At 45.2% G+C, this 22,852-nt stretch overlaps 1 protein-coding gene across 2 annotated transcripts in view; it reads right to left on the reverse strand.

Moving 5' to 3' along the window:
- RBBP8NL (RBBP8 N-terminal like) overlaps positions 1-22,852 on the reverse strand; it is a 102,611-nt gene that overhangs the window by 10,526 nt on the left and 69,233 nt on the right. For both annotated transcript variants that reach the window (XM_039498809.1, XM_039498810.1), the window contains 8 exons: positions 13,757-13,906; positions 11,110-11,152; positions 9,615-9,710; positions 7,564-7,676; positions 5,469-5,541; positions 3,212-3,378; positions 2,329-2,411; positions 824-987 (listed from right to left, as the gene is read on the reverse strand). In XM_039498809.1, the coding sequence (XP_039354743.1) occupies positions 824-987; positions 2,329-2,411; positions 3,212-3,378; positions 5,469-5,541; positions 7,564-7,676; positions 9,615-9,710; positions 11,110-11,152; positions 13,757-13,906 (889 nt within the window). The remainder of the gene's footprint in view (positions 1-823; positions 988-2,328; positions 2,412-3,211; positions 3,379-5,468; positions 5,542-7,563; positions 7,677-9,614; positions 9,711-11,109; positions 11,153-13,756; positions 13,907-22,852) is intronic.

Below are 22,852 nucleotides of genomic sequence, written 5' to 3' on the forward strand. Positions count from 1 at the left end.
AAACCCTGCCTATATAAATTGAGTCCCTGCTTGTTACTATTCCTCGGCATTTGGCAGTGCCTGGCTTCATGGAGAACGCATCCAAGCTAGGCATTTGCTGGGGGACTTACATTTTCTGAATGAGTCTGTAGGTCTCACTCAGCCCTAATTGCCACTAAAAATAATGGGAAGTGAGGAGCTCAGACGTTACTGTGACCAGCGCCACAGAAAAGCCAATTGGATTAGATAAGGAGCAATGGGGATCTCTGCCCAGTGCTCAAATCAAACATTTTTTTCCTTATGTGGTGATCTCTGCAATTCTCAGTGCTGACCAATTGCAGAAGGCTAGAGATCCTTTGACAGACTGTTCTCTAGGGGCCTGATTGTCCTCTCATTTGCCCTGGTGTAAATCAGGAGTAAACTCATTAAGGTTGAAGGACCAATAACAACATAGCATAAGAACCAGGCTCCCGGTGTTTTCTGCCTGGGATAGTTGCAGAAAATAGTGGGAATCTCATGAAAAAGTCTGTTCTTGTGAGATTTCCAGCCTGGTTTGCTGGAGTCAAGAGGTTTGGAGGCCTTATCCAAGCCTAAGCTCCAAAATTTGTGCAGATTGGATCTTCCTGGTTCAAAGACCATGGTGGGGCTTATGTGCTGGCTGGAAGAACTGGCTTGTGATAGAGAGAGAGAAACAAAGAGAAAACCCACCAGTAACACAACAGCTGCTTGATACAAAGCCCTGGAAGTCAATGGGAATTCTTCCATTGATTTCAATGGGCTCTGGATCAGGCTCAAGGAGACCGTGATGTTGGAGATGTATCAATACTGAGATGATGCTACTCACGCCTCACGGCTGGGGCTGCGCTCACGCTCCAGGAACAGTGAGTTTTTTCTTGCTGGTGGTGACGTTGCTCTCCTGGCAGAGATTTTTTCAGGGAGGTACGGTCTGGAACCAGGTCTCACCAAAGCGATGGTTCCGTGCAGCTGGTTAGCTATCCTCTGGGAAGTCTAAAGACAGAGGAGAAAAGTTTGCATGTCCGGGACTATTGGGCTTAAAGCTCAGCTTGGTCTAAAGGGCGCTCAGAAATGATCCCCAGGTGAAAGAAGCCTAGCTGACTAGAGAGCAATGACAGCAGAAAACCCTGCTTACTAGTGGTCTTTGTTAGGGAGGCTACATTTTGTCTTATATCCATTTACATTCAAGAGGTGATAAAAATGAGTTGCTTCTTCAATACGGTGTTGGAATTTTAAATAATAATCAGCCACATATTTCCCCAAGATGGCTCCATTCCAACACAGCATCATGTTTTTCAGCAAGTCCTAATTTATTCCTTATTTTACAGCTGCATTGACTTACGGAGCAGGAAGTCCTGTAACTTGTCTAAGGTCCAGCCAGGATTAGCCGAGATCGGTCAGTTTCCCAGTCCTTTGGTCAAACCATTAGACCTTATTTGCACGAGCTTACAGCATCCATTTGCTTCACTGGTTTATTTCCAGGGGAGGCTCCTATTCTGTGGCCAGTACAGAATGATCTTTCTGCTGTTGTAAAAAGGCTCTGAATAAGCCCTTACTCGACATTTTTGCCTACCCACTTTCCGATGGCACCAACCTCTACTGTTTATCTTCATTAACTACTCTCACAGCCCGCCTGCAGCCTCAGCAAAACCCCCTTCACTTGCTGTTTCATATTTATATGGAGTTCAGATCACTGGTTCCAGTGCCAGAATTAAGCACGTGTGTGTCTGAGTTCCCATCATGAGACCCAATGCTACGGCCCCTGAGCTATGGAGGCACGACATCTGGCACTCCATCCCACCCCGGGTCCCTCGGCTGAAATGCACTTTCAGTTTCAAAGGGGTGGAAGGTTAGGAAAGACGCAAGCTCAAAACCAACAACGGCAAGGATTCCCTGTCTCCCTGAAAATATCCCACAGGATAAGGCTGTATGCAAATATGGGCCTGTGGAATACCCCTATGGTTCAGTCCTAAGAGATTTCTCCAGCTACCTTTTTAAGAGGGGAGTCAGTGTGATTTGAAAAGGAATGAATGCGGTCACAGGATAATGATCAACTGCTGCTGCTAGGCAAGTTCTGAGGCTCCTAGGGAATATAAATGTGAAAGCAAAGCTGGGACTTTATCAGCAGGAGACACAATAGGAGATTGGGTCTCTTTCCAGTTCTGCCAGTGATGTACTGGGTGACCGTGGCAAGTCACTTCACCCCACGTGCCTCCATTTCATTCCTCGTCCGATCCCTTTCACAGCTTATCCAGCATCAGGTCCCCACGGGAACGATGCCCAACTTGATGAGGACAGATTGACAGTGCTAAGTATCCCCAACGGAACTCTTACCATTTCCAGAGCATGTGCTTCTTGGAGAACAGCACTTGGAGAAATCCTACTGCCTAGAGAACATCTCTGGCCTGCAGACCTCTCTGAAAACAAAGGCGATAGCCGGTCATTGCGAAAGCTGTGCAGAGTTCCATTGCGGCTGCCCTGCGTTGTTTCCCATTTGTTCCATCTGCACATGGTGCTGTAATGCAGCGGCCTAAAAAGTCTGGCCAACCAGTCTGATAACTGGGATATTAATCAGCACATTGCAGCTATAAAAAGCTAGCGGGGCACCAAGCGCTTCCTAAGGAAGATTTCTAGCTATTTGGAGCCAAATTTTCTGTCAGACTCAAGCCAGCCCCTGAATTTGTATTGACATGTGCAATTGACAATGGGGGCAGGGGAGGGGGAAGGAATACAATGTGCTTTGTGCGTGCAAATCAGTGGCCTGGTTTGTTGTGCAAAAGGCTCCTGCACATTAATGGGCGTGTGCCCAGTGGGGAGGGGGTTACAATCAGCAGCACGCGTAACAGTGGGCATGTGGATTTGGAAGCCAATGCCGAAAAGGGAAGCGTTTTGTCTCACTTTTGATTCCAGATGGAGCCCTAGGGGCTCTCTGCAAGGAGGCTGAATGAATAAAGGGAAAAGACTCGCCCTTCCCACACACCATCTGCGATGGATGACACTGGAGCACCTCAGGAGAATATTTTCCTCCAAAGCACTGTAGCTCATGTATTATTTGATATGCAATTCCATGCAAACCAGGTATCATGCTCTAGATTAATGTCCTTCCTGGGGTTCGGATGATTTCGGCTTTTGCTCCCGTTTGATGTAGTCAGACTCCTTTGCTAGAAGCCCAGTCATTGGTCCCTACACCCCCTATACTGGAGCCAGCAGAATATACCTTCTCCCAGCTGTTGGCCAGGCTGTTCATGGTACCCTTCTTCTGCTTCTCTGCTAGCTGCTTTGCCTGTGCTGGGTTTCTGGCTTACTGGGGAGAGTAAAGCCAATGGTGAGTCCGGGATGGAGCTGCTGTCTCTGGGGAGGGCTCTTTGGTGCTTTGATCTGTCACTATTGCAATGAAAAGGAAGGAAATGATTGGAAAAAGAAATGAGATGGGAACCACCAGTTTGAAGGCTGTCCTGGCGCGAGCTCTGAGCGCCAGTGTTTCGTCTTAACGGAATGTGCAACAACTCAAGAGCCCTGGGAAACAAGGTGATGGGGCTTCCTGAGCACTCACGGAAACATCTTCTTCCGTTTCAGCTCATCACAACTGAATTTCACGCTGAGGTTTGCTCTGAATCAATACGTCATCCTGGGCCACCCAGAAGGGAGGGCAAAATGGGCAGTTTGCCCCAGGCTGTCTGTTTGAGAGGACTCCCAAAGTGATGGAGGGGTGGCCAGGCCAAATTTGAGTGAGAGTCATTGCGACCTGGCACATGGGGTTTCAGTGCCACTCAAGTTTGGCACCTGCCATCAACTTGCCCTCCCCGGCCAGGCCCAGATTCCTCTGTCACCGCCATTAGCCTCATCATGCTGAGCCTGAGGTGACTTACCAGGCTGAGAACCTGGAGGTAGGAGCAGGGTCAGGGGCTGGGGATACCACTCGCAACAGTGCTGGAGCTCAGGGAGAGGTGGGACGAGGAGTGGCCCCCAGCCTGAACATAGGGCAGTCTCCCCATCCCCCCAGGGAAGGCAGTGACCCCACACACCTGGGCTTTCTCTGACCTTCCATCCTCTCCCTTCCCCTCTTCTTCAACTCTTTCATATCCATGGCAACGTTTTTGTAAGAGTGTGTGTGTGTGGGGGGTTCAGTTTCAGATTTTGCCCTAGGCACCCCAAAACCCCAGTGCAGCCCTGACACCATCTCAAAGCAAAACTCAGTTGACGCAGCTGAGTTTCCTCTTAGTCTGCTATGCAAAATTTCATGGGAAGCCATGACATCGGTGTGGATTCAGTGCAGACCAACGACTGGCCTATGTGCTCTCAAAGTTCTGTGACAAACTTGGTAACTCTGGCAGGGGTTTCAGTTTAGCCATATACGTCCCCAACGCAGGGAGGTTTGGCAACAAACTTTTGCACAGCTCTAGTTCAGTAAGTCAAGCTAGTTCCAGGTCTAGTAACCTCTGCAGTCATTTGAGAGATGCTAGATACAAGAATTCGTGTTAAACTGAGGAAACGTTTGGGTTCCAAAGCAAGCATGTTTCTCTACTGATCTCTTTGTGATAATTTCTATAGACTTTAAACTCCTCAGGAATGAGCTGATTTGTATATACTGGCTAACCTGACATGTTACTTGGGTTTCACCAAAGCGCTCTGCTAGGTTACTACTTATAGCAAACATCCTCTCCTCTCCTAATCCCTCCTGATTCTCTTTCTCACAGTTTGTTTTCCCATGTGAAATGTGATCCATTCCCTGCAGATCCACTCTAATGGATCAGCATTCTGCCTTTACCCAATGTCCCAATGGCTTTGCCAAGAGGTGTTAGATCTAGATAGGTGTCTCTACAGATTTACTCAGTGCGTGAACGGTGGTGAAGCTGGTGATAATAAAAACCAAGAGTTAAATCCTGCCCCCATTGAACTCATTGACAAAACTCCCATTTCACATCAGTGGGGCCAGGATTTCACCCCACATAATTAGTACGTTAGCAGCAGTGCACTATGTGCATGCCAGGCATGTAACGAGTGCCATTTGGTCCTCAAGTCTCAGAGACAAGGGGTTCAGCATACGCTTGCAGTCAGAGCAGGGGTTCATTCTCCCATTCACTAATGGGGCAATCACTATTCAGTCAAAGAACCAGACTAAAGGGGACCCCGGGTCAGGAAACTCCCTGAACTCTCCACAATCTCCCTCTCCATTTCACCCCATGACGTCACCAGTGCCAAGCGTCAATCCTGCCTGGTTCCAATGAGGCTGAAGATGAAGAGGCCTCTATTATATTCAGGTGGACAGATGGGTGAGGGAAGGAACAAGAAGCTCATACTAGGAAGTTGGAATAAAAACAACGGTGCAGACTGTACAGGCATCTCCACTCCCTTGGCCAGGAGGTTCTCATACTGGGCTGGCTCAACAGTGTCCAGGGTAGTGCCAGAGTCTTAGGGGAACCATCTGGCCAGCCCTACACCACCCAGTGAGTTAAACCCAAAACAGAGCTTACTCCAGGCTCCGGAGCCTCTTCAGTTCTTCCTTCAGATTTTTATTTTCTTCCTTCAGCCTGTTCATTTCATTAGCTGCAGAGAGAGACAGTGAGTGCGGCAGGTTAGGGATCAGACATGGACTTAGCAGGAGATGATCCTTCCAGGAACGGGCAGTAACTAGGAAATGCAGGCTGACTCCTATTAGTAAACAGCATCTCCTCTCCATGAGAGCCCTTGCTTCTCCCAGGAGCTCACCCTCATACCGATGGCACCCTTTGCTGTAAAGTACAGGTACCTGCCTCTTTGCAGTGGTAGTTAAGGCATGGGCTTGCTGTGCAACGTGGGTATGAAAGTATGTGAAGTGCGATAAGGAATTCCTCTCAGTTTACTCTGGGTGGGTCTTTGGGATGAGACCTTAAAACAGAGACCTGCTTTGTCTACCAGGACAAAGAGCCAGATTTCCAAAGGAGTCTCAACTCCCTTTCCTTCTCCCAAAGAACTCTGGGATCGTTAGGGTGAAAAGTGCTTCTTTGGATTGTGTGATGGAGCAAGGCCGGATAGCTACAGGAAAGTACTGAGGAGCAGGTATGTTAGCTCCAGGCTAAGCAAATCCCTAGTACCATGGGAACCAAAATGGCAGTTGCTCCAGGCTAATCAAGGCACCTGGGGCCAATTAAGAACTTTCTAGAAGGCACCGGAGAGAGCTACATTGATTGGAGCACCTGCAGCCAATCAGGACAGGCTAATCAAGGCACCTGGTATAAAAAGGGGAGCTCACTCCAGTCTAGGGAGGAGGAGCCAAAGGAAAGAAGTGTGCATGAGGAGCTGGGAGCAAGAGACACAAGGAACTAAGAACTGAGAGGGGGTACTACTGGAGGATTGAGGAAAACACCATACAATCAAGCAGTGTCAGACACCAGGAGGATCCTGTGGTGAGGATAAAGAAGGTGTTTGAAGGAGGCTATGGGGAAGTAGCCCAGGGAGCTGTAGTGGTCAAGCAGCGGTTACAAGTAGCACTATAGAGACTGCTGCAATTCACAGGGCCCTGGGCTGGAACCCGGAGTAGAGGGCGGGCCTGGGTTCCCCCCTAGCCCCGCTACTCCTAATCAGACATAGGAGTAGTTGATCCAGACTGTGGGTTTCATCCAAGGGGAAAACCACTGAGGGAAAAAATCCGCCAATAAGCGCAGGATCTACTAGAGGAGAGGAGGAACTTTGCCACAATTGCTACAAGCCAAGTGGCAATGAAGGGTAGAGAGGACAGACAGCTACAGTACAGAGGAGATATATGACCAACCAGCGCCTGGCTTTTACACCTCTGTGCAGAAGTGACACTTGAGGTACAGGGAGCGAGGAAGATCAAACTCATAATGAGGAAATAAACACGCAGTTGCTGACGCTTTTCTCTTTCTTCCAAAGGCAAAGCAAAACAAAATACCACAATCCCCAGGGATAGCAGAGACAGAGAGAAAAATACCCTTGGCTTGTGCAGTGCTCATGTGCTGCCAAAGACTCAGGAGAAGATTAATCATACGTGTTGCTTGATTTTCCTTTACCAGTGCAGAGCTGCTGCTGTGTATTTCCTGTTTTGTCCAGAGTGTTGCCTCAACCTTGCCGAATGGATCTTTTTATAAGTGGCTGACGTTGCCCGGCCCATATGCACGTGCTGTAGCAAAGCCCAGTGTTGAAATCTCTTTGATAAAATCTCTAGTGTTTATAAGAAATGTTAAGTATCAGAGGGGTAGCCGTGTTAGTCTGGATCTGTAAAAGCAGCAAAGAGTCCTGTGGCACCTTATAGACTAACAGACGTATTGGAGCATGAGCTTTCGTGGGTGAATACCCACTTCGTCGGATGCATGACGTATTCACCCACGAAAGCTCATGCTCCAATACGTCTGTTAGTCTATAAGGTGCCACAGGACTCTTTGCTGCTTTTATAGGAAATGTTGATTTTCCTAGGCCCCAATGTTCAGATCTGAACCCCCCGACATGTGCCCATTGGGCATGTGCCCCCAGGATTGCACATGTGCCCGAATGATCCGCAGACACGTAAGGTGCAAATGCGCAAAATGCCAGCAGGGCAAAGCTGAAGGTCTATTTAGCCTCTGTACTTACTGAGGATGAAGATGTGCTGGAGACTCTGGAAGTGGGAGTGCTCATACTCATTCTGTTTCTTCTTGGCGAGCTCCTGGGCAACCATGCATCTGTCACAGAGACCTGCTCTCAACCTTAGCAAAAAAACCCAGAGCCAAGAAGCTAAGTTATCCATGCATGGATATATGAGCAAATGAAACTGAATCCCACCGGCACTTGGAGGCAGATCTACAGCATCAGGACAAAGTCGAAATCTGGCATTCATTACACCATGACAGTGATATGCTGGGCAAAAATCTACACGTCTAGTTTAGTGAGCCTTTGGACACAGCGTGTAGAGATACACAATTCTTCCCTATGACAATCAGGTGGAGATATGAATTTTCAAAGTGGATAGTAACACAAGTGAAAAAAGTTTCAGGAAACTCCATGGCCCAGATTCTGCTCTCGGTTACATAGAATCATAGAAATGTAGGGCTGGAAGGGACCTCAAAAGATCAGCTAGTCCATCCCCCTGTGCTGAGTCAGAACCAAGTAAACCTAGACCATCCCTGACAGGTGTTTGTCCAACCTGTTCTTATAAACCACCAGTGAGGGGGATTCCACAATCTCCCTTGGAAGCCTATTCCAGCACTTAACTGCCCTTATCGTTAAAAAGTTTTCCCTAATATCTATCCTAAATCTCCCTGGTTATAGAGTAAGCCCATTACTTGGGAACATAAGAACAGCCATACTGGGTCAGACCAATGGTCCATCTAGCCCAGTATCCTGTCTTCTGTCAGTGGCTGGTGCCAGATACTTCAGAGGGAACAGAACAGGGAATTATTGAGTGATCCATCCCCTGTCACTCAGTCCCACCTCTTGGCAGTCAGAGGTTTAGGGACACCGATCGTATTGGGTTGCTTCCCTGACCATCTTGGCTAATAGCCTTTGTTGGACCTGTCCTCCATGAACTTATTTAATTCTTTTGTGAACCCAGTTATACTTTTGGCCTTCACAACATTCCCTGGCAACGAGTTCCACAGGTTGACTGTGTGTTGTGTGAAAAAGTATTTCCTTATGTTTGTTTTAAATCTGCTGCCTACTAATTTCATTGGATGACCCTGGTTTGTGTTTTATATCAAGGGGTAAATAACACTTCCTTATTCACTTTTCCTACACCATTCGTGGTTTCATAGACCTCTGTAATATCCCTCTATCGTATCCTTAGTCATCTCTTGTCTAACCTGAAGAGTCTCCATCTTTTTAATCTCTCCTCATATGGAAATTGTTCTATACCCCTAGTCATTTTTGTTGCTCTTCTCTGTACTTTTTCCAATTCTAATATATCTTTTTTTGAGAGGGGCGACCAGAACTGCATGCAGTAGTCAAAGTGTGGGCATGCCGTGGATTTATTAGCTATCTTCCAGTGATCTGGTACAGAGGCTGATTTAAGCAATAGGTTACATACCACAGTTAATTCTGCAATTTCATATTTGAGTTCCTTCAGAACTCTTGGGTGATACCATCTGGTCCTGATGACTTATTACTTCTTGTCCTACCTTCAGCAGACGTGGAGAACAATTGATCACTGTTGTCTTTATAACAGCCCTTAACATATTTGAAGGCCCTCCCTTCAGTCAAGACTAAACATATCCAGGTTTGTTTGTTTTTAATCTTTCCCTATAGGTCAGATTTTCTAAACCCTTTTATCATTTTTGTTGCTTTCCTCTGGATTTTCTCCAATTTGTCAAATGTGGCACCCAAAGCTGGACAGCATAGTCCAGCTGAGGTCTCACCAATGTCAAGACGGTTACCTCCTGTGTATTACCCATGGCACGCCTGTTAATCACATCACTGCAAATGCAACAGCTCCCTTAATTTCCATGGATTTACTGCACTTACACCGGTGTAACTGAGAGCAGAGTTCTCAATTTGTTAACACTAGTTAGTGAGAAAAAAAGATTCTGATGCTATATTTCACTCATTGAAACGACACTGAAAAGCAAGCGCTGTGTAGGCATGTATACTATTGGGCACACAACAGCCTTAGGTCTCTCAACCAATCAGCCAACCAAACACACACCTCTTACCTGTTTTCTAACACTTTTACATTTTCTTTAAGGATCTTCTGCTGTTCCCTTAGCTGGTGGTTTTTAGCAAATAGCTCTTCAATTCTCTGGGCATCTCTAATTCAGGAGACAGCATGGGACAAAACAAGAAAGTCATTGGATTTGCCCCCAATATCTGCTGCTTTCTTCTCAATGTACTGTCAGCAGGCAGGATTTATACAGTAGCCCAGTCATGCCACTCACACTATTTCTATTACTAAACTACTATTGCTTTGTGTAGCAGTAAGTGCATTGGATGGATGGGGATATAAACACATTAAATGCTGGCACCAGAGCAATTTGGTGCAGGGTTAACAATTCCCATTGGATAAACAGGATGGAACACAAAAGGGTACAGACTCCTCTGAGCTCAAAAACGGGTGAATCAGAAGGGCACTGATGACAGACTTTTTTATAACAGGGGATGGACTCTGACTCAAAGCCCAGGGATACATGATGAAAACTTCAATAGGACAAAGGTCTTGGATACCACTGCTTTGTCTGTCACTTCCATATATTTAGGCTTGGCAGGAATTGGTGATTGTTGATAAATGTCAATTTCACTGTACACAGAAATCAACAACAAAATATTTCCATTGATAATAATCAGAATTTACAGATAGGCAAGGTAAGAAAAATGCTGCTTGAGAATATATTATAATTTAATTTAAGGCTATTTACGCGGTATATTTTGACATGTGATGTTGATATTTTGTGTTTTTTGAATATCATCTACGGTCATTAGATACTTATTGTTTGACACTCCCCCCATAGTTTCCTGCAACTGTGAAAGTCTAAATTGGTACAAATCAGAAAAAAAATGCTTAATCATAATTCTGCACAACTGTAAAATTTAAATAGATAAAAATAAAATAAATGCTTAAAATAAACATTGATATTATCCATCAAAATTATTTAAAAAATGGAATACTGCCCAGCCTATATAAATTGTATTACAACAATGCCAACCCCTGACCCACAACCCAAACCTATGTGTGCACCTTAAGGTTACAAACTCACACACTTAAAAGTTAGGAAATATCAGACTGGGGGTAGGGTGGGAGAAGAATATCTCTGGCTTAATCTGACTGGATGCGTTGCAAAGAGTTTTTAAACTCTTATGCCACGCCAGGGCAGGTGGCTCAGAAGAGGTTCTTTATGTGCCTCACAATATCCACAAATTCTGAGTGGGCAGCTTGGTAAGTCTGAACTGCCCTCGTTGGGTGGGTGATTCAAGACCCTTCCAGTGTAAGGACCTTGCTGATTGCTTTGCAGATTATATTAAAAGAAGACAGTGAGTTTGCTTTCAGGCTTGCCTTCTTGTTCCAGTTCGTGGGTTAACAACAGATGTTAAGGGTGCCTACGGCCTAGGGCAGCTGCCTTCAATGTTATGAGTAAATAGTGCAGCCCTTCCCCATCCCTCCAACAGAACTTTACTACCACAGCCTGAGTAGAGAACAAAACTTGTTTTACTCACCGACACTTCTCTGTTGTCAGCTCTGTTAGCTTTGTTTGCAGTCCTGGAATAATTAATGAAGGCTCAGGAGATGGGTATTTATTGCAAATTATGTGACAGTTCAGAACAGAATGTGCTATCATAACTTTCAGCAGAGCATGGCAACTTAAAAGGAAACGGTTAGTTTGAAAATCTCATTTCTGAAAAACAAGGTTTCTGCCCATGTCGTTAGTTTATTTCCTTTTCACCATTTACTATTTTTTGCATTCCCTTCTGCTGGGATGATGAAAGCATTCTAGTCCGTTTGACTTTTATTGCTAGTTAGTTACAAAACCTAATTCTCATGAGAGCTGGGCAAAATATTTTCAGTGCAGAGTACATTTGCAAAATAAATAAATAAAATTGCATTTTTCACGTCGCTGAATTCTGGGTTGAATTTGGCAAATAGTTTTGGCTGAAAAAATTGATTACTAACAAAACAAAACAAAACATTTAGATGTTTTCTTTAGAAATCTAGCATATTTATGTATTAAAACAAAACAAAATAGGGCAATAAACACTCCAAAATGAAACCAAATGAAAACCTGAAAAAATTCATTTTGTTTCTTTTTCTTTTTTTCCGGTTTCATTTTGGATGTTTTTCAATCTGAGCTGATTTTTTTGTTTGGCTCTGGAACCGAAAAATCAATGATTCACTCAGCTCTAGTTCTCAAGCTAGCACAATTCCACACTCTTTGGTTGCAAACCACGTTGGCAATATTTATAGCTCAACTAGTATTCTTTTCCTCAACTGATTTGAATATGCAATATCTAAATTTGGGGTCTGAGTTGCTCAAGAGTATCCTTTAAAACTGTGGCTCTCAACCAGGGGTACACCCCCAGAGGTATGCAGAGGTCTTTCAGGGGGTACATCAATTTGTATAGATATTTGCCTAGTTTTTTACAACAGGCTACATAAATAGCACTAGGGAAGTCAGTACAAACTAAAATTTCATGCAGATGACTTGTTTATACTGCTCCATATACTATACGCTGAAATGTAAGTACAATATTTATATTCCAATTGATTTATTTTATAATTATATGGTAAAAATGAAAAGTCAGCAATTTTACAGTAATAGCGTGCTGTGACACTTTTGTATTTTTATGTCTGATTTTGTAAGCAAGTAGTTTTGAAGTGAGGTGAAACTTGGGGGTACACAAGACAAATCAGACTCTTGAAAGGGGTACAGTAGTCTGGAACGTTTGAGAGCTTTAAAACATCACAGGGTTAGAATTACAGAGAGTGAGACTGTATTTATAACCCAGGATAGTGTGAAATATAACGCATGGGTTGGCAACCTTCGGCACATGGTCAATCAGGGTAATCCGCTGGTGGGCTGTGAGACCTTTTGTTTACATTGACCGTCTGCAGGCACAGCCCTCCACAGCTCCCAATGGCCACGGTTCGCTGTTCCCGGCCAATGGGAGCTGCGGGAAGTGGTGACTAGCATGTCCTTGTCTCACGGCCTGCCAGTGAATTACCCTGATGGGCCACATGCCGAAGGTTGCAGACCCCTGATATAACAGTTTTATCCAGAAAGTTGCTGCTGGAAATGCCTTTATACCAGAACAATGGGAAGTAGTAGCATGCATTTTCTTTCCTTAATGGCCTTGCTTTTAATAATATACAAGATGTTAATGCTCTAAAGAAACAAACTATCCATCCTTACTCTCAATTTTACTGTAACAAGGACTCCTCACCCCTACTAATTCTGAGCTATCTTTCAGGATGGAGGTTTGCTTCTTTCCTCTTCCTTTTTGATCATTTACTATTCAAATGAGCGTCCAATGACTGCCTCACCTGAAGTCAGATATCAGTGACCTAATAGGTAAATTGCTTCCCATTTACACTCTCCTGCCAACTCCTTATTTATTTTCAAGACATGTTATCCTAGACCAGTTTGATGGCCCAGCTGATAACAGCTAGTGCTTCCAACACAGGAAATTCAGACAACACAGACCACAAAGCAGGAGGGGAATAGGATCCTCAGAGTTATGCTTTGCTTGAGTGGGTGGGAGTATTTTAGGAAAGATTCATTCTACACTGCTTTGAGCAACCCCCTCCCACCTCCCAAATGGCTGGTGAGGGAAGTATAATTGCATCATACCATGTTGAAAGGAGTCCAGAGGACAGGGAAAGCAGACAGCATAAAAATAACAGTCACCATGAGTTTCTTTTTGTGCTATGAAGTGTTGCTGATTTCTACACTAAACCTTATGTTCTGTGAGGCTCCCAGGGCTCCATCTGGTACACTTGTCATCCAGGATATTTTAGTAGTGCTCAGATATTGGCACCAAACCCCCAGGGTGCTCAGATTTGCATCCGGGAATGTCTGAAACTCTAGAACTTCCTGAAGACCAAGTGGCAGGGCACCCACATCACCAGCTTTTTCGTTTTCTAGAAGCCCATGATCAGATCCTGCCTGTGTGCCTCCGACTGACCCTGATAAATGACACTTCAGCTGCGCTCTGGGTTCCTTTCCCAGGCTCTCTAATCGGCAGACACACCTCCCCAGCCAGATTACTTGAAGCTAGACAGAAGGGTCTGACTTTGTTTTCACTCTTAGCTTTAAAAAAGAAATTGACTTTAGTCTCTCTGCAGAAATGATCCTGAGGTTCTTCTTACCTAAGACCTCTTTTTCATGGATTTCCTTGAGCTTATTCAAGAAGTCTGCAAAACTTTCTGTAGCCATGTTCAGGGTCTTCCCACATGCCTTGGGGGTAGGTGAATCTTCTGTGTCCAGTTCAAAGTTGTTGGTTTTCTTATCATTCAGACCTTAACCCCAAACAAAAAAACACACAACAAGATAATTAGCAGCATCCCAGATATCTAAGATAAACAAAATATCTTATGTTTCATGTTTTTTCCAAGGTTTAAAAACATGACAAGCATAATAAATTAAAAAATAATAATAATTGGAGATATACCAATCTCCTAGAACTGGAAGGGACCTTGAAAGGTCATTGAGTCCAGCCCCCTGCTTTCACTAGCAGGACCAATTTGTGCCCCAGATCCCTAAGTGGGCCCCCTCAAGGATTGAACTCTCAACCCTGGGTTTAGCAGGCCAATGCTCAAACCACTGAGCTATCCCTCCTCCCTTATGATAGGAGATATAAGCTATTGAAATGGAGAAAGCAAACGCATTTACTCAACCATTAAAAAAAATAGCAAGTACATTTGGAGTCAGATTTTCAAAGCCTGGGTTCCCTGTTTGTGCCCACAGTTAGTTTGGGGGAACAAATACTGGCAGGCACAATTTTGCACCACAACTTGCACTCGCAGATGCTCATTAGGACATTAAAATGTCCCCGTACCTGATTGCATCTGCAAACTGAGGACTTCCAGCATTGAAACGACATGACTTCTGCCACCGCAATTAGTTGCTCCCATAAAACTGGACTGGGAATTATTTGTAACAGCAAAATTATGGCTTGGAAAAGGGAGATCCACTTAAGGCTCAGCTAAAAATCAGGTCCTTTCTCTATAGGTAGAGCTGATCAATTTGTATTGCCCTTTAAGTGAGTCGGATGAGAGAGGGTAGGCAGCTGTTTGTGGAAAGGCGTGATGGGCCCTGCATGCATTTATGTGTGGACCATGTTTAGCGTGCCCATGGTATAGCTACTGACTGAAGAACCAGAATCAGAAGTAACGATAGCAGCCGATCTCATCACCTGCCACAGAAGGGATCTGAAATGCTGCCTGTTCACTCATCTCCTGCCTGCGGGGTGAAGCAGACACTGAGACAGTCAATACGACTGCTGCTTTGCTTTACTATATCATCTTCCATGTGGGGCTCTCAGAACTGCCTGACAGACGTTAATGAATTCAGAGATAGGGAGCGGAGAGTTATCAGCCCATTTTACAGACAGGCACAGAGAGAGTAATTGCACTGCCCCAGGTCACACAGCAGGCCTGGAAGGTAGAGACAGCATCAGCTTGAGTTCTAGTTAATTAAAAAATATGAATTAAAAAGCAGTTTCCACTCCAGCTGCCCCTCAGTAACGGTGGTTTTACACTTACATTAAAGAGGAGGATGGTCCATTGGTTGGAGCACTAACCTGGCATCTGGGAGACCAAGATTCATTTCTCGGCTCCTCCACAGTCTCTGAACCCCTCAGTGCTTCAGGTCCCTGTCTGTAAAATGGGGATAATCCTTCCCTGCCTCATAGGATGCCAGGAGGATAAATACCTTACAGATTACAAGGTGACCCTCTCCCCTCACAGGGTCCCAGAGCCTGGGCTCCGAGCCCAAATGTCTACACTCCAATTTTATAACACCCGCCCCGCCCCCCAGTCCGAACCCTGCGAGCTGGAGTCAGCTCACACGAGCTGCAGTGTAGACAGACCCCTTCAGGCCCCTCCCTCGGGGCACTGTTCATTAACTCGAACTCGCCACATAACCCAAACCAAAGCTATTCTCCTTATCGAAACAAGCAGCCAGGGCCCTTTGCACAACTCCCCAGAAAATGCACATACCCCTTCCTTTAACCCCCTGCTGAGTCACGTGACAGGCCGGTAGCCCAGCTCTCTCCCGGCTGTCCCACTCCCTCACAGACCCATGGGGAGAGGGGAAAATGACCTGAGATACAGGGGCAAGTAAAACTCATTAGACACCGGATGTTGTCAGGTCACAAAATAAACAAATAACCCAGAAGAAAAATGTTATTTCATTCTAGCCTCAGTGATCACAATTGTTGGAAGTTACAGGCAACAATATTTGGTTAAAACTTTTAAGACAAGAATAATTTTCAAGCTGACAGTGGCCCTTTAGCTAATGGAGCTTCCCCTTTAGCTCAAGAAGAAGTCGTCACTTTCTAGCCCCGCTTTAGCTGTGATATTTTGGCTGGCCATGATGTGCAGCCTAAAAACAACGATAGAATTCCCGGGTAGCCAAGGATTTATTCAGTATCCTCCGTGATTTGTGAAACTAAGAAAATGAACGTTACGAAAGGAAAGGTGGCACAGGCCTTTGTTGTGTGAGCATTCAGATTACCACAAAGGTTCAGACAGCTTTATATTCTCTTTGCTGAAAGTCTCAGTGCAGTCTTGAGCCTATATTAATTCCCATGCAGAATAAAATGAACACAGCAAGTAGGACTGCAGCCATTAACGGAGCGTAAAGTAGTGAAATTAAATATTGGAGAGTGAAAGAGAATACAGATCCATCAATATTTCTAAAAAGAAAGACATTCAAATAGACTATAATTGATCATTTTTCTTTAGCAGCCTCCAGTATTTTGTACCCACTTTTTTCACGCACATCTAATTGATCTCATCGCTGACTACATTAGAGCTACCTGTTTTGCATGTACAGTTGTCTGCATTCATAAAAAAGGTGTGTTCCTAAACAGCTACATATGCAAAATATGGGCATGCAAAATAGGAGTGAGAATTTGAAAAGGAGTCCATAAAGGGCCTAATTTTCAAGAAATTAGGCCTGCACTTGTGAGCACAAATGACATGTTTAACTTACATGCATTTACCATGTCTACACATGCAAAATGTGAACCTGCATGTGCAACTGACCAATAGCTGGTCATGGTAATTGTATCCACAGATTAGACCAGTGGTGGGTAACCTGTGGCCCATGGGTCACGCACGGTCCATCAGGATAATCCACTGGCGGGCTGCGAGACGATTCATTTACATTGACCGCCCGCAGTTCCCAGTGGCCGTGGTTTGCCATTCCCGGCCAATGGGAGCTGTGGGAAGTGTCGGCCAGCACGTCCCTGTGGCCTGTGCCACTTCCTGCAGCTCCCATTGGCCGGGAACAGAGAACCGCGCTCACTGGAAGCTGCAGGCGGCCGTGCCTGCGGACGGTCAATGTAAACACACCATCTTGCGGCCCACCAGCGGATTACCCTGACAGGCCTCATGCGGCCCGCGGGTCGTAGGTTGCCCACCGCTGGATTAGACACTAAACTGCATACCCAAGCTCTTTGAATGCTAGTCTCCAAATACCTCGCTTGCTCTATAAGCAGCAGGGATCACACTGTCTTTGGGGAAAATGCTTTAAAATGATCATTTGCATTTGCAACTACTTCCCAAAGGCAATACATAACCATCACCTGAAGCCCAGTTATCCAGGTGTGCCTGCCCCTCTTGGCGGGTGTAACACTCCTAAGGTGTGCGAGGCGCCAGCCTAAGCACACACCTGGCTGGGTGTTGTGGCTCATAGCTAACATTTATTTGGAATTAATAACCACAAAACAGAATTAGGAACAGACGTGTTAGAAGGTAGTTAAACCTCAATAACAGTGTTTTAATAATGAGCCCGTGTAACATGAATTACCTCATTAAAGCTCCATTAAATGAGATCAGCAGAAGTTACAACCGTTTGGCCAAGGGCAGAACTGGATCCTTCATTTTAAAGTGCTAGCAGAACGTCCTGAGCTGCCTCTGTGGAAAAGCAGCAGGGGCTAGGAAACAGAGCAGGGATGGTAGCCAGAGACACTGAGCTACCATCCCTGGGTGAATTTTGGCAACTGAAACTTTTCTTTCAGCAAAAGATGCAGATTCAGTGACAAAGAACTGGTTTGAGAATTTGTGACTATTTCGCTGAATTTTCCATTCTGAAAAACCTGCCTCCCAGCCTCTCCTAAAAAATATCTGGGAAAAAAATCAAAATGTTTCATTTTGACATTTTCAAAACAAAATGTTTCAACTGACAACTTTCAGACACGTTTTTTGACAAGTTTCAAAACAACTTTTTTTTTAAAAAAGTCCTTTCATTTTATTTAAACTGTAAAACATGTTCATTGCTCCACATCAAAATGATTTTTTTAACTTTTTTGATTTGCTGAAAATTTTCCTTTTCAGTTTGACCCCAAACAATTTCCCCTGATTTTTTAGACTTTCCAGAGACTGAAAAATCCATTATTTGCCAAACTCTATCCTGAGCACTATGCCCAACCCTTCTTCTGAGTCATAGGATAGTCTTGGAAAGTCTCTGCATATACTCCCCACATTGGGATAATGTGACTAACCCCTACCTGCTTCCTTGGGACTAGAATAATGAATTCCTGGTTGTAAAATGCTTTGGAGACCTAAAGGGCTAAGTGCTCTTAATTATTATTATTTCATTTATAAAATGATTAACTGCAGTGCAGGCAAGGCCTGGAATATCCTGCTGAGGAAGCGTTTGCTGTTGGGGGCAGAGTGGGGAAAGACCAGGTGAATTTCAGTTCCTTCCCGTTCCTCAGGTCCTGGCAGACAGGTCTTTGCAGTGTCGCACCTCCCACTGCATCCGAAGCATGAGGTTATAAGTGTGACAAGACAGCTTGTTTGCTACTCATCACTGCTTGTGCAAACGGTGGGAGTTGCATGGGACTCCTGCATCAAGAGTGGCGCCAAGGGAAATAATGGTCTGTCCCGGCCCCTCTCCCAGTGTGTTTTTAATGGGTCCACCTATCATTGTTTTGATCCATTATTTTGGAAGGGGAAAAAAAGATGTGGCAACAGCCATATGGTTGTAAACAGATTAAGTTCCTAGAACTAGTCTCGTAACTTTATGGAGCACAGAGTCAGGGATCTGGCATATTTCTGGCCTGGCAATGCCTCATGTTAAAATGGTAAAGTCAGCCCTGAATGTGGGAAGAATGAAGTGAGTGATAATGAACAACCAGGTATCCAGCTATCCCTGACACTCGTGTGGGTTGGGCCAAGTCCTTTCAAGAACCTGAGGAATGTGTCTTATTGATCTGGGTCTGTGTGCTGCACTTTCATATATTTGTGTGGAGTGTGGACAACAGCCTGCCACATCAGAACATAGGTACATAAGAACGGCCATACTGGGTCAGACCAAAGGTCAATCCAGCCCAGTAGCCTGTCTGCCAACAGTGGCCGATGCCAAGTGCCCAGAGGGAGTGAACCTAACAGGTAATGATGAAGTGATCTCTCTCCTGCCATCCATCTCCACCCTCTGACAAACAGAGGCTAGGGACACCATTCCTTACCCATCCTGGCTAATAGCCACTAATGGACTTAACCTCCATGAATGGATGGACACTCTCCCATCTGCCCTCAACCCCTCACAGCTCTGCCAATGCAGCTGAGGACTGCATCCATGCCAACTAGGGACTGGAATGATACCATCACGCTCATTTGCACTTGTAACCTGAGTGGGGACTTGATTCCAGGCCTCCTGATGTGAAGAGTTACCCCATGATCCCATTTCTACTTCAAGAGCCCTCCCCTTTATGATGCATGATACAACCAGAGCTCTGGGTCCGTTTTGTTTTTGTGAATGTGGTAATCTCGAGTTAAACAAACCTGATGAGGGACTCTTTGATTTTCCCTTTTATAGAAATCTACCAAGATGACTAAAGTAGGAAATGAAAGATAGACTCAGACTTAGAGTAATAGAAATGTAGGGCTGAAAGGGACCTTGAGAGTCATCTAGTCCAGCCCCGTCCCTCCATGCTGAGGGTGGGCCAGGTATACATAGATTATCTTTGAGAGGTGTTTGTCCAACCTGTTCTTAAAAACCTTCAGTGACATGAATTCCAAAGAGCTTAACTATCCTTAAAGTTAGAAAGTTTGTCCTAATATCTAACTTAAATATTCCTTGATGCACTTTAAGCCCATTGCTTCTTGTCCCAGTGGACATGGAGAACAGTTGATCACTGTCCTCTTTAGAACAGCCCTTAACATATTTGAAGACTGTTATCAGGTCCCACCCTCAGTTCTCTTTTCTCAAGACTAAACATGCTCAGTTTTTTTAACTTTTCCTCGCAGGTCAGGGTTTCTAATGTTTTTTAGTATTTGTATTACTCTCCTCTGGACTCTTTCCAATTTGTTCACATCTTTCTTAAAGTGTGTCACCCAGAACCGGACACAGTACTCCAGCTGAGAACTCACCAGTGCCAAGAAGAGCAGGACAATTATCTCCCATGTCTTACATACAACACTTCCGTTAATACACCCCAGGATGATTTTTTCACAACTGAATCACATTGTTGACTCATATTAAATTTGTGATCCACTGTAACCCCCAGATCCTTTTCAGTAGTACTACCACCTAACCAGTTATTCCTCGTTTTCAAGTTGTGCATTTGATTTCTTCTTCCTCAGTGTAATTCTTTGCACTTGCTGTTACTAAATTTCATCTAACTGATTTCAGACCAGTTCTCCAATATGTGAAGGTTGTTTTGAATTTTAATCCTGTCATCCAATGTGTTTGTAACTCCTCCCAGTTTAGTGTCACCCAGAAATTTTATGAGCGTACTCTCCACTCCATTATCCAAATCATTAATGAAAATATTTACTATTACTGGACCCAGGACAAACTCCTGCAGGATTCAACTATGTCCTCCCAGTTTGACAGTGAACTATTGATAACTGCCCCTTGAGTAAGGTCTTTCAATCGGTTGTATACCCACTTTATAGTCATTTCATCTCGATGACATTTCCCGAGTATTCTTATGTGAATGACATGTGGGACTATGTCAAAAGCCTTCCTAAAATCAAGATATATCACATCTACTGCTTCCACCTACCTACTAGGCCAGTAACCTTGTCAAAGAAGGAAATTAGTTTGGTTTGGCGTGGTTTGTTCTTGACAAATCCGCAATGCTTAATTTGTAATGAAAGTGGTGCCAGGGCTCAAGTAATTAGATGCCGGGGTTCAAGCAATTTTTTTTACTTTCATAACTGACATGGCAAGCCCAGAGGTGCTGGAGCTATGAATTGCCAAGCCTAGAGGTGCCAGAAGTCCTGGCACAAATTAAGCACTGCAAATCCATGTTGGCTAGTACTATTATCGTCTAGGTATTTACAAATTGATTGTTTAATCATTTGTTCCAGTATCTTTCCAGGTATCAATGTTAGGCTGACTGATCTATAATTCCCCGGGTCCACTTTGTTCCCCCTTTTAAATATATGTACTATATTTGCCCTTCTCTGGTCTTCTGGGACCCAACCTGTCCTTCATGAGTTCCCAAGGATAATTGCTAACTGTTCTGAGATTGCTTCAGTTAGGTCCTTAAGTACCCTATGGTGAATTTAATCAGGCCCTGCTGACTTGAATGTATCTAACTTATCTAAATATTCTTTAACCCGTTGAAGATGTTGCATGACTCCCAAAAGACATCAGTGTACTTAGATCACTGGCCAGTATGTATTATACCAGTCTGCTACGGTTCCCAGCTGGGGATTCAGGCCCAGATCTGCAAGGTGCCTCACTCCTATTGATTGTAATGAGAGTTAGGGTCCTAAAATACCTGTGAGGATCTGGACCTTTAGCTCAAGTTGTAGAGGCTCCTCCTGTTAACTCAAAGGTCCCTGGTGATGACCAAGATAACAGTTGCTACATGTACACTTAGGGTGACCAGACAGCAAGTGTGAAAAATCAGGACGGGGGTGGGGGGTAATGGGAGCCTATATAAAAAAAGACCCCAAAATCGGGACTGTCCCTATAAAATTGGGACATCTGGTCACCTTCTGTACACCCCACTCCCTTCTTCTAAAGAATCCAAGCCAGAGCCTGCTTTTTGTAATAACTAGCATGGTTTGCCCAAGACTCTGGGTCACACCTGGAGCTGATGCTCTTGCACCCAGGTTGGATTTGTCTGGCAGGCTCTGAAGAACAAGCCCTTAAGCACCTCCAGGCTCTCCTGGAAACAGGGCCGGCTCTACAGTTTTCGCCGCCCCAAGCAGCGCGCCGAATTGCCACCGCGGGCGGGGGGGGGGCAGTCCCTGTGGCCTTAGGGCGGCAGGTGCGCTTCTGCGGCAATTCGGCGGCAGCTTCTATGTTTAGCTGAAGCCGCCCCGGACAGCTAAACATAGAAGCTGCCACCGAATTGCCGCTGCGGCGGCAATTCGACGCGCTGCTTGGGGGCAAAACAAGGGGGACTGCCGCCCCTTGCAGAATGCCGCCCCAAGCACCATTGGAACACAGACATCCCTACTTGTTCAGCTCATCTGCTTTGCTTTCTTTACCCTTCACTGTATACTGACTGTTATGTCATGCCCGGCTGCCCCCTGCACCCCTCCCTCCCTAGGCTCCCCATTCCTTTGACACCTCCATAAGCTTCTCCATTTCCTCCATGCATTGGCTTTGCAGTTCGGGAGAATTTATTGAGGGAGATGAATTGATGAAGACCAGACCACAGAGGATTTGAGTATTAGGTTCACTCCTCCAAACAATGATTTCATTTATAGCCCTGAGCCTTCTTTAGAACTGTCACTTTAATATATACCAGTTCACCCTTTGACATAGTGCTGGGGTGGGAGTCTTTTGAAGCACTGTCGAAGCGGGACTGGCCCTATTTCACAGTGACAGGGGCACTTGCCAAACACAGCCTCAGGGTTGGAAGCGAGCTCATTGTTTCGAGGCTGGAACCCTGCCCTTACACCTCTAGGCTGTCTCCATATCTGCAGCCAGATTCAGAAAAGCTACGCCTGAGGAAAGCTAGAGCCGCTCGAGGGAGCATCTGCCAGGGGCAGAGGAGCCTGGCTGGATGCGGTAGCAGTGTGGGAGCGCAATGACGTTAGATAGATCAGAGAGTGTGAATTTTCTGGCTCACCAGGTGAGTTTTCCATCTGGCCATTCCCGACAGTGCAACCGAAGCATCATCTTAGGGGCATCCATGGAACAATGTCCCACCGCCAGGCCTGCTGCTCTCTGCACCTTCCCTTCCCATGTGCTTAATAATGTTCTCTGGAATCTGGCTTTGGGTCCTGTTACCTCCCAGGAAAGGAAGATGCAAGGCCTCCCATTGC

This window comes from Mauremys reevesii, linkage group 13 (assembly GCF_016161935.1).
Source record: "Mauremys reevesii isolate NIE-2019 linkage group 13, ASM1616193v1, whole genome shotgun sequence".
Lineage (NCBI taxonomy): Eukaryota > Metazoa > Chordata > Testudines > Geoemydidae > Mauremys > Mauremys reevesii.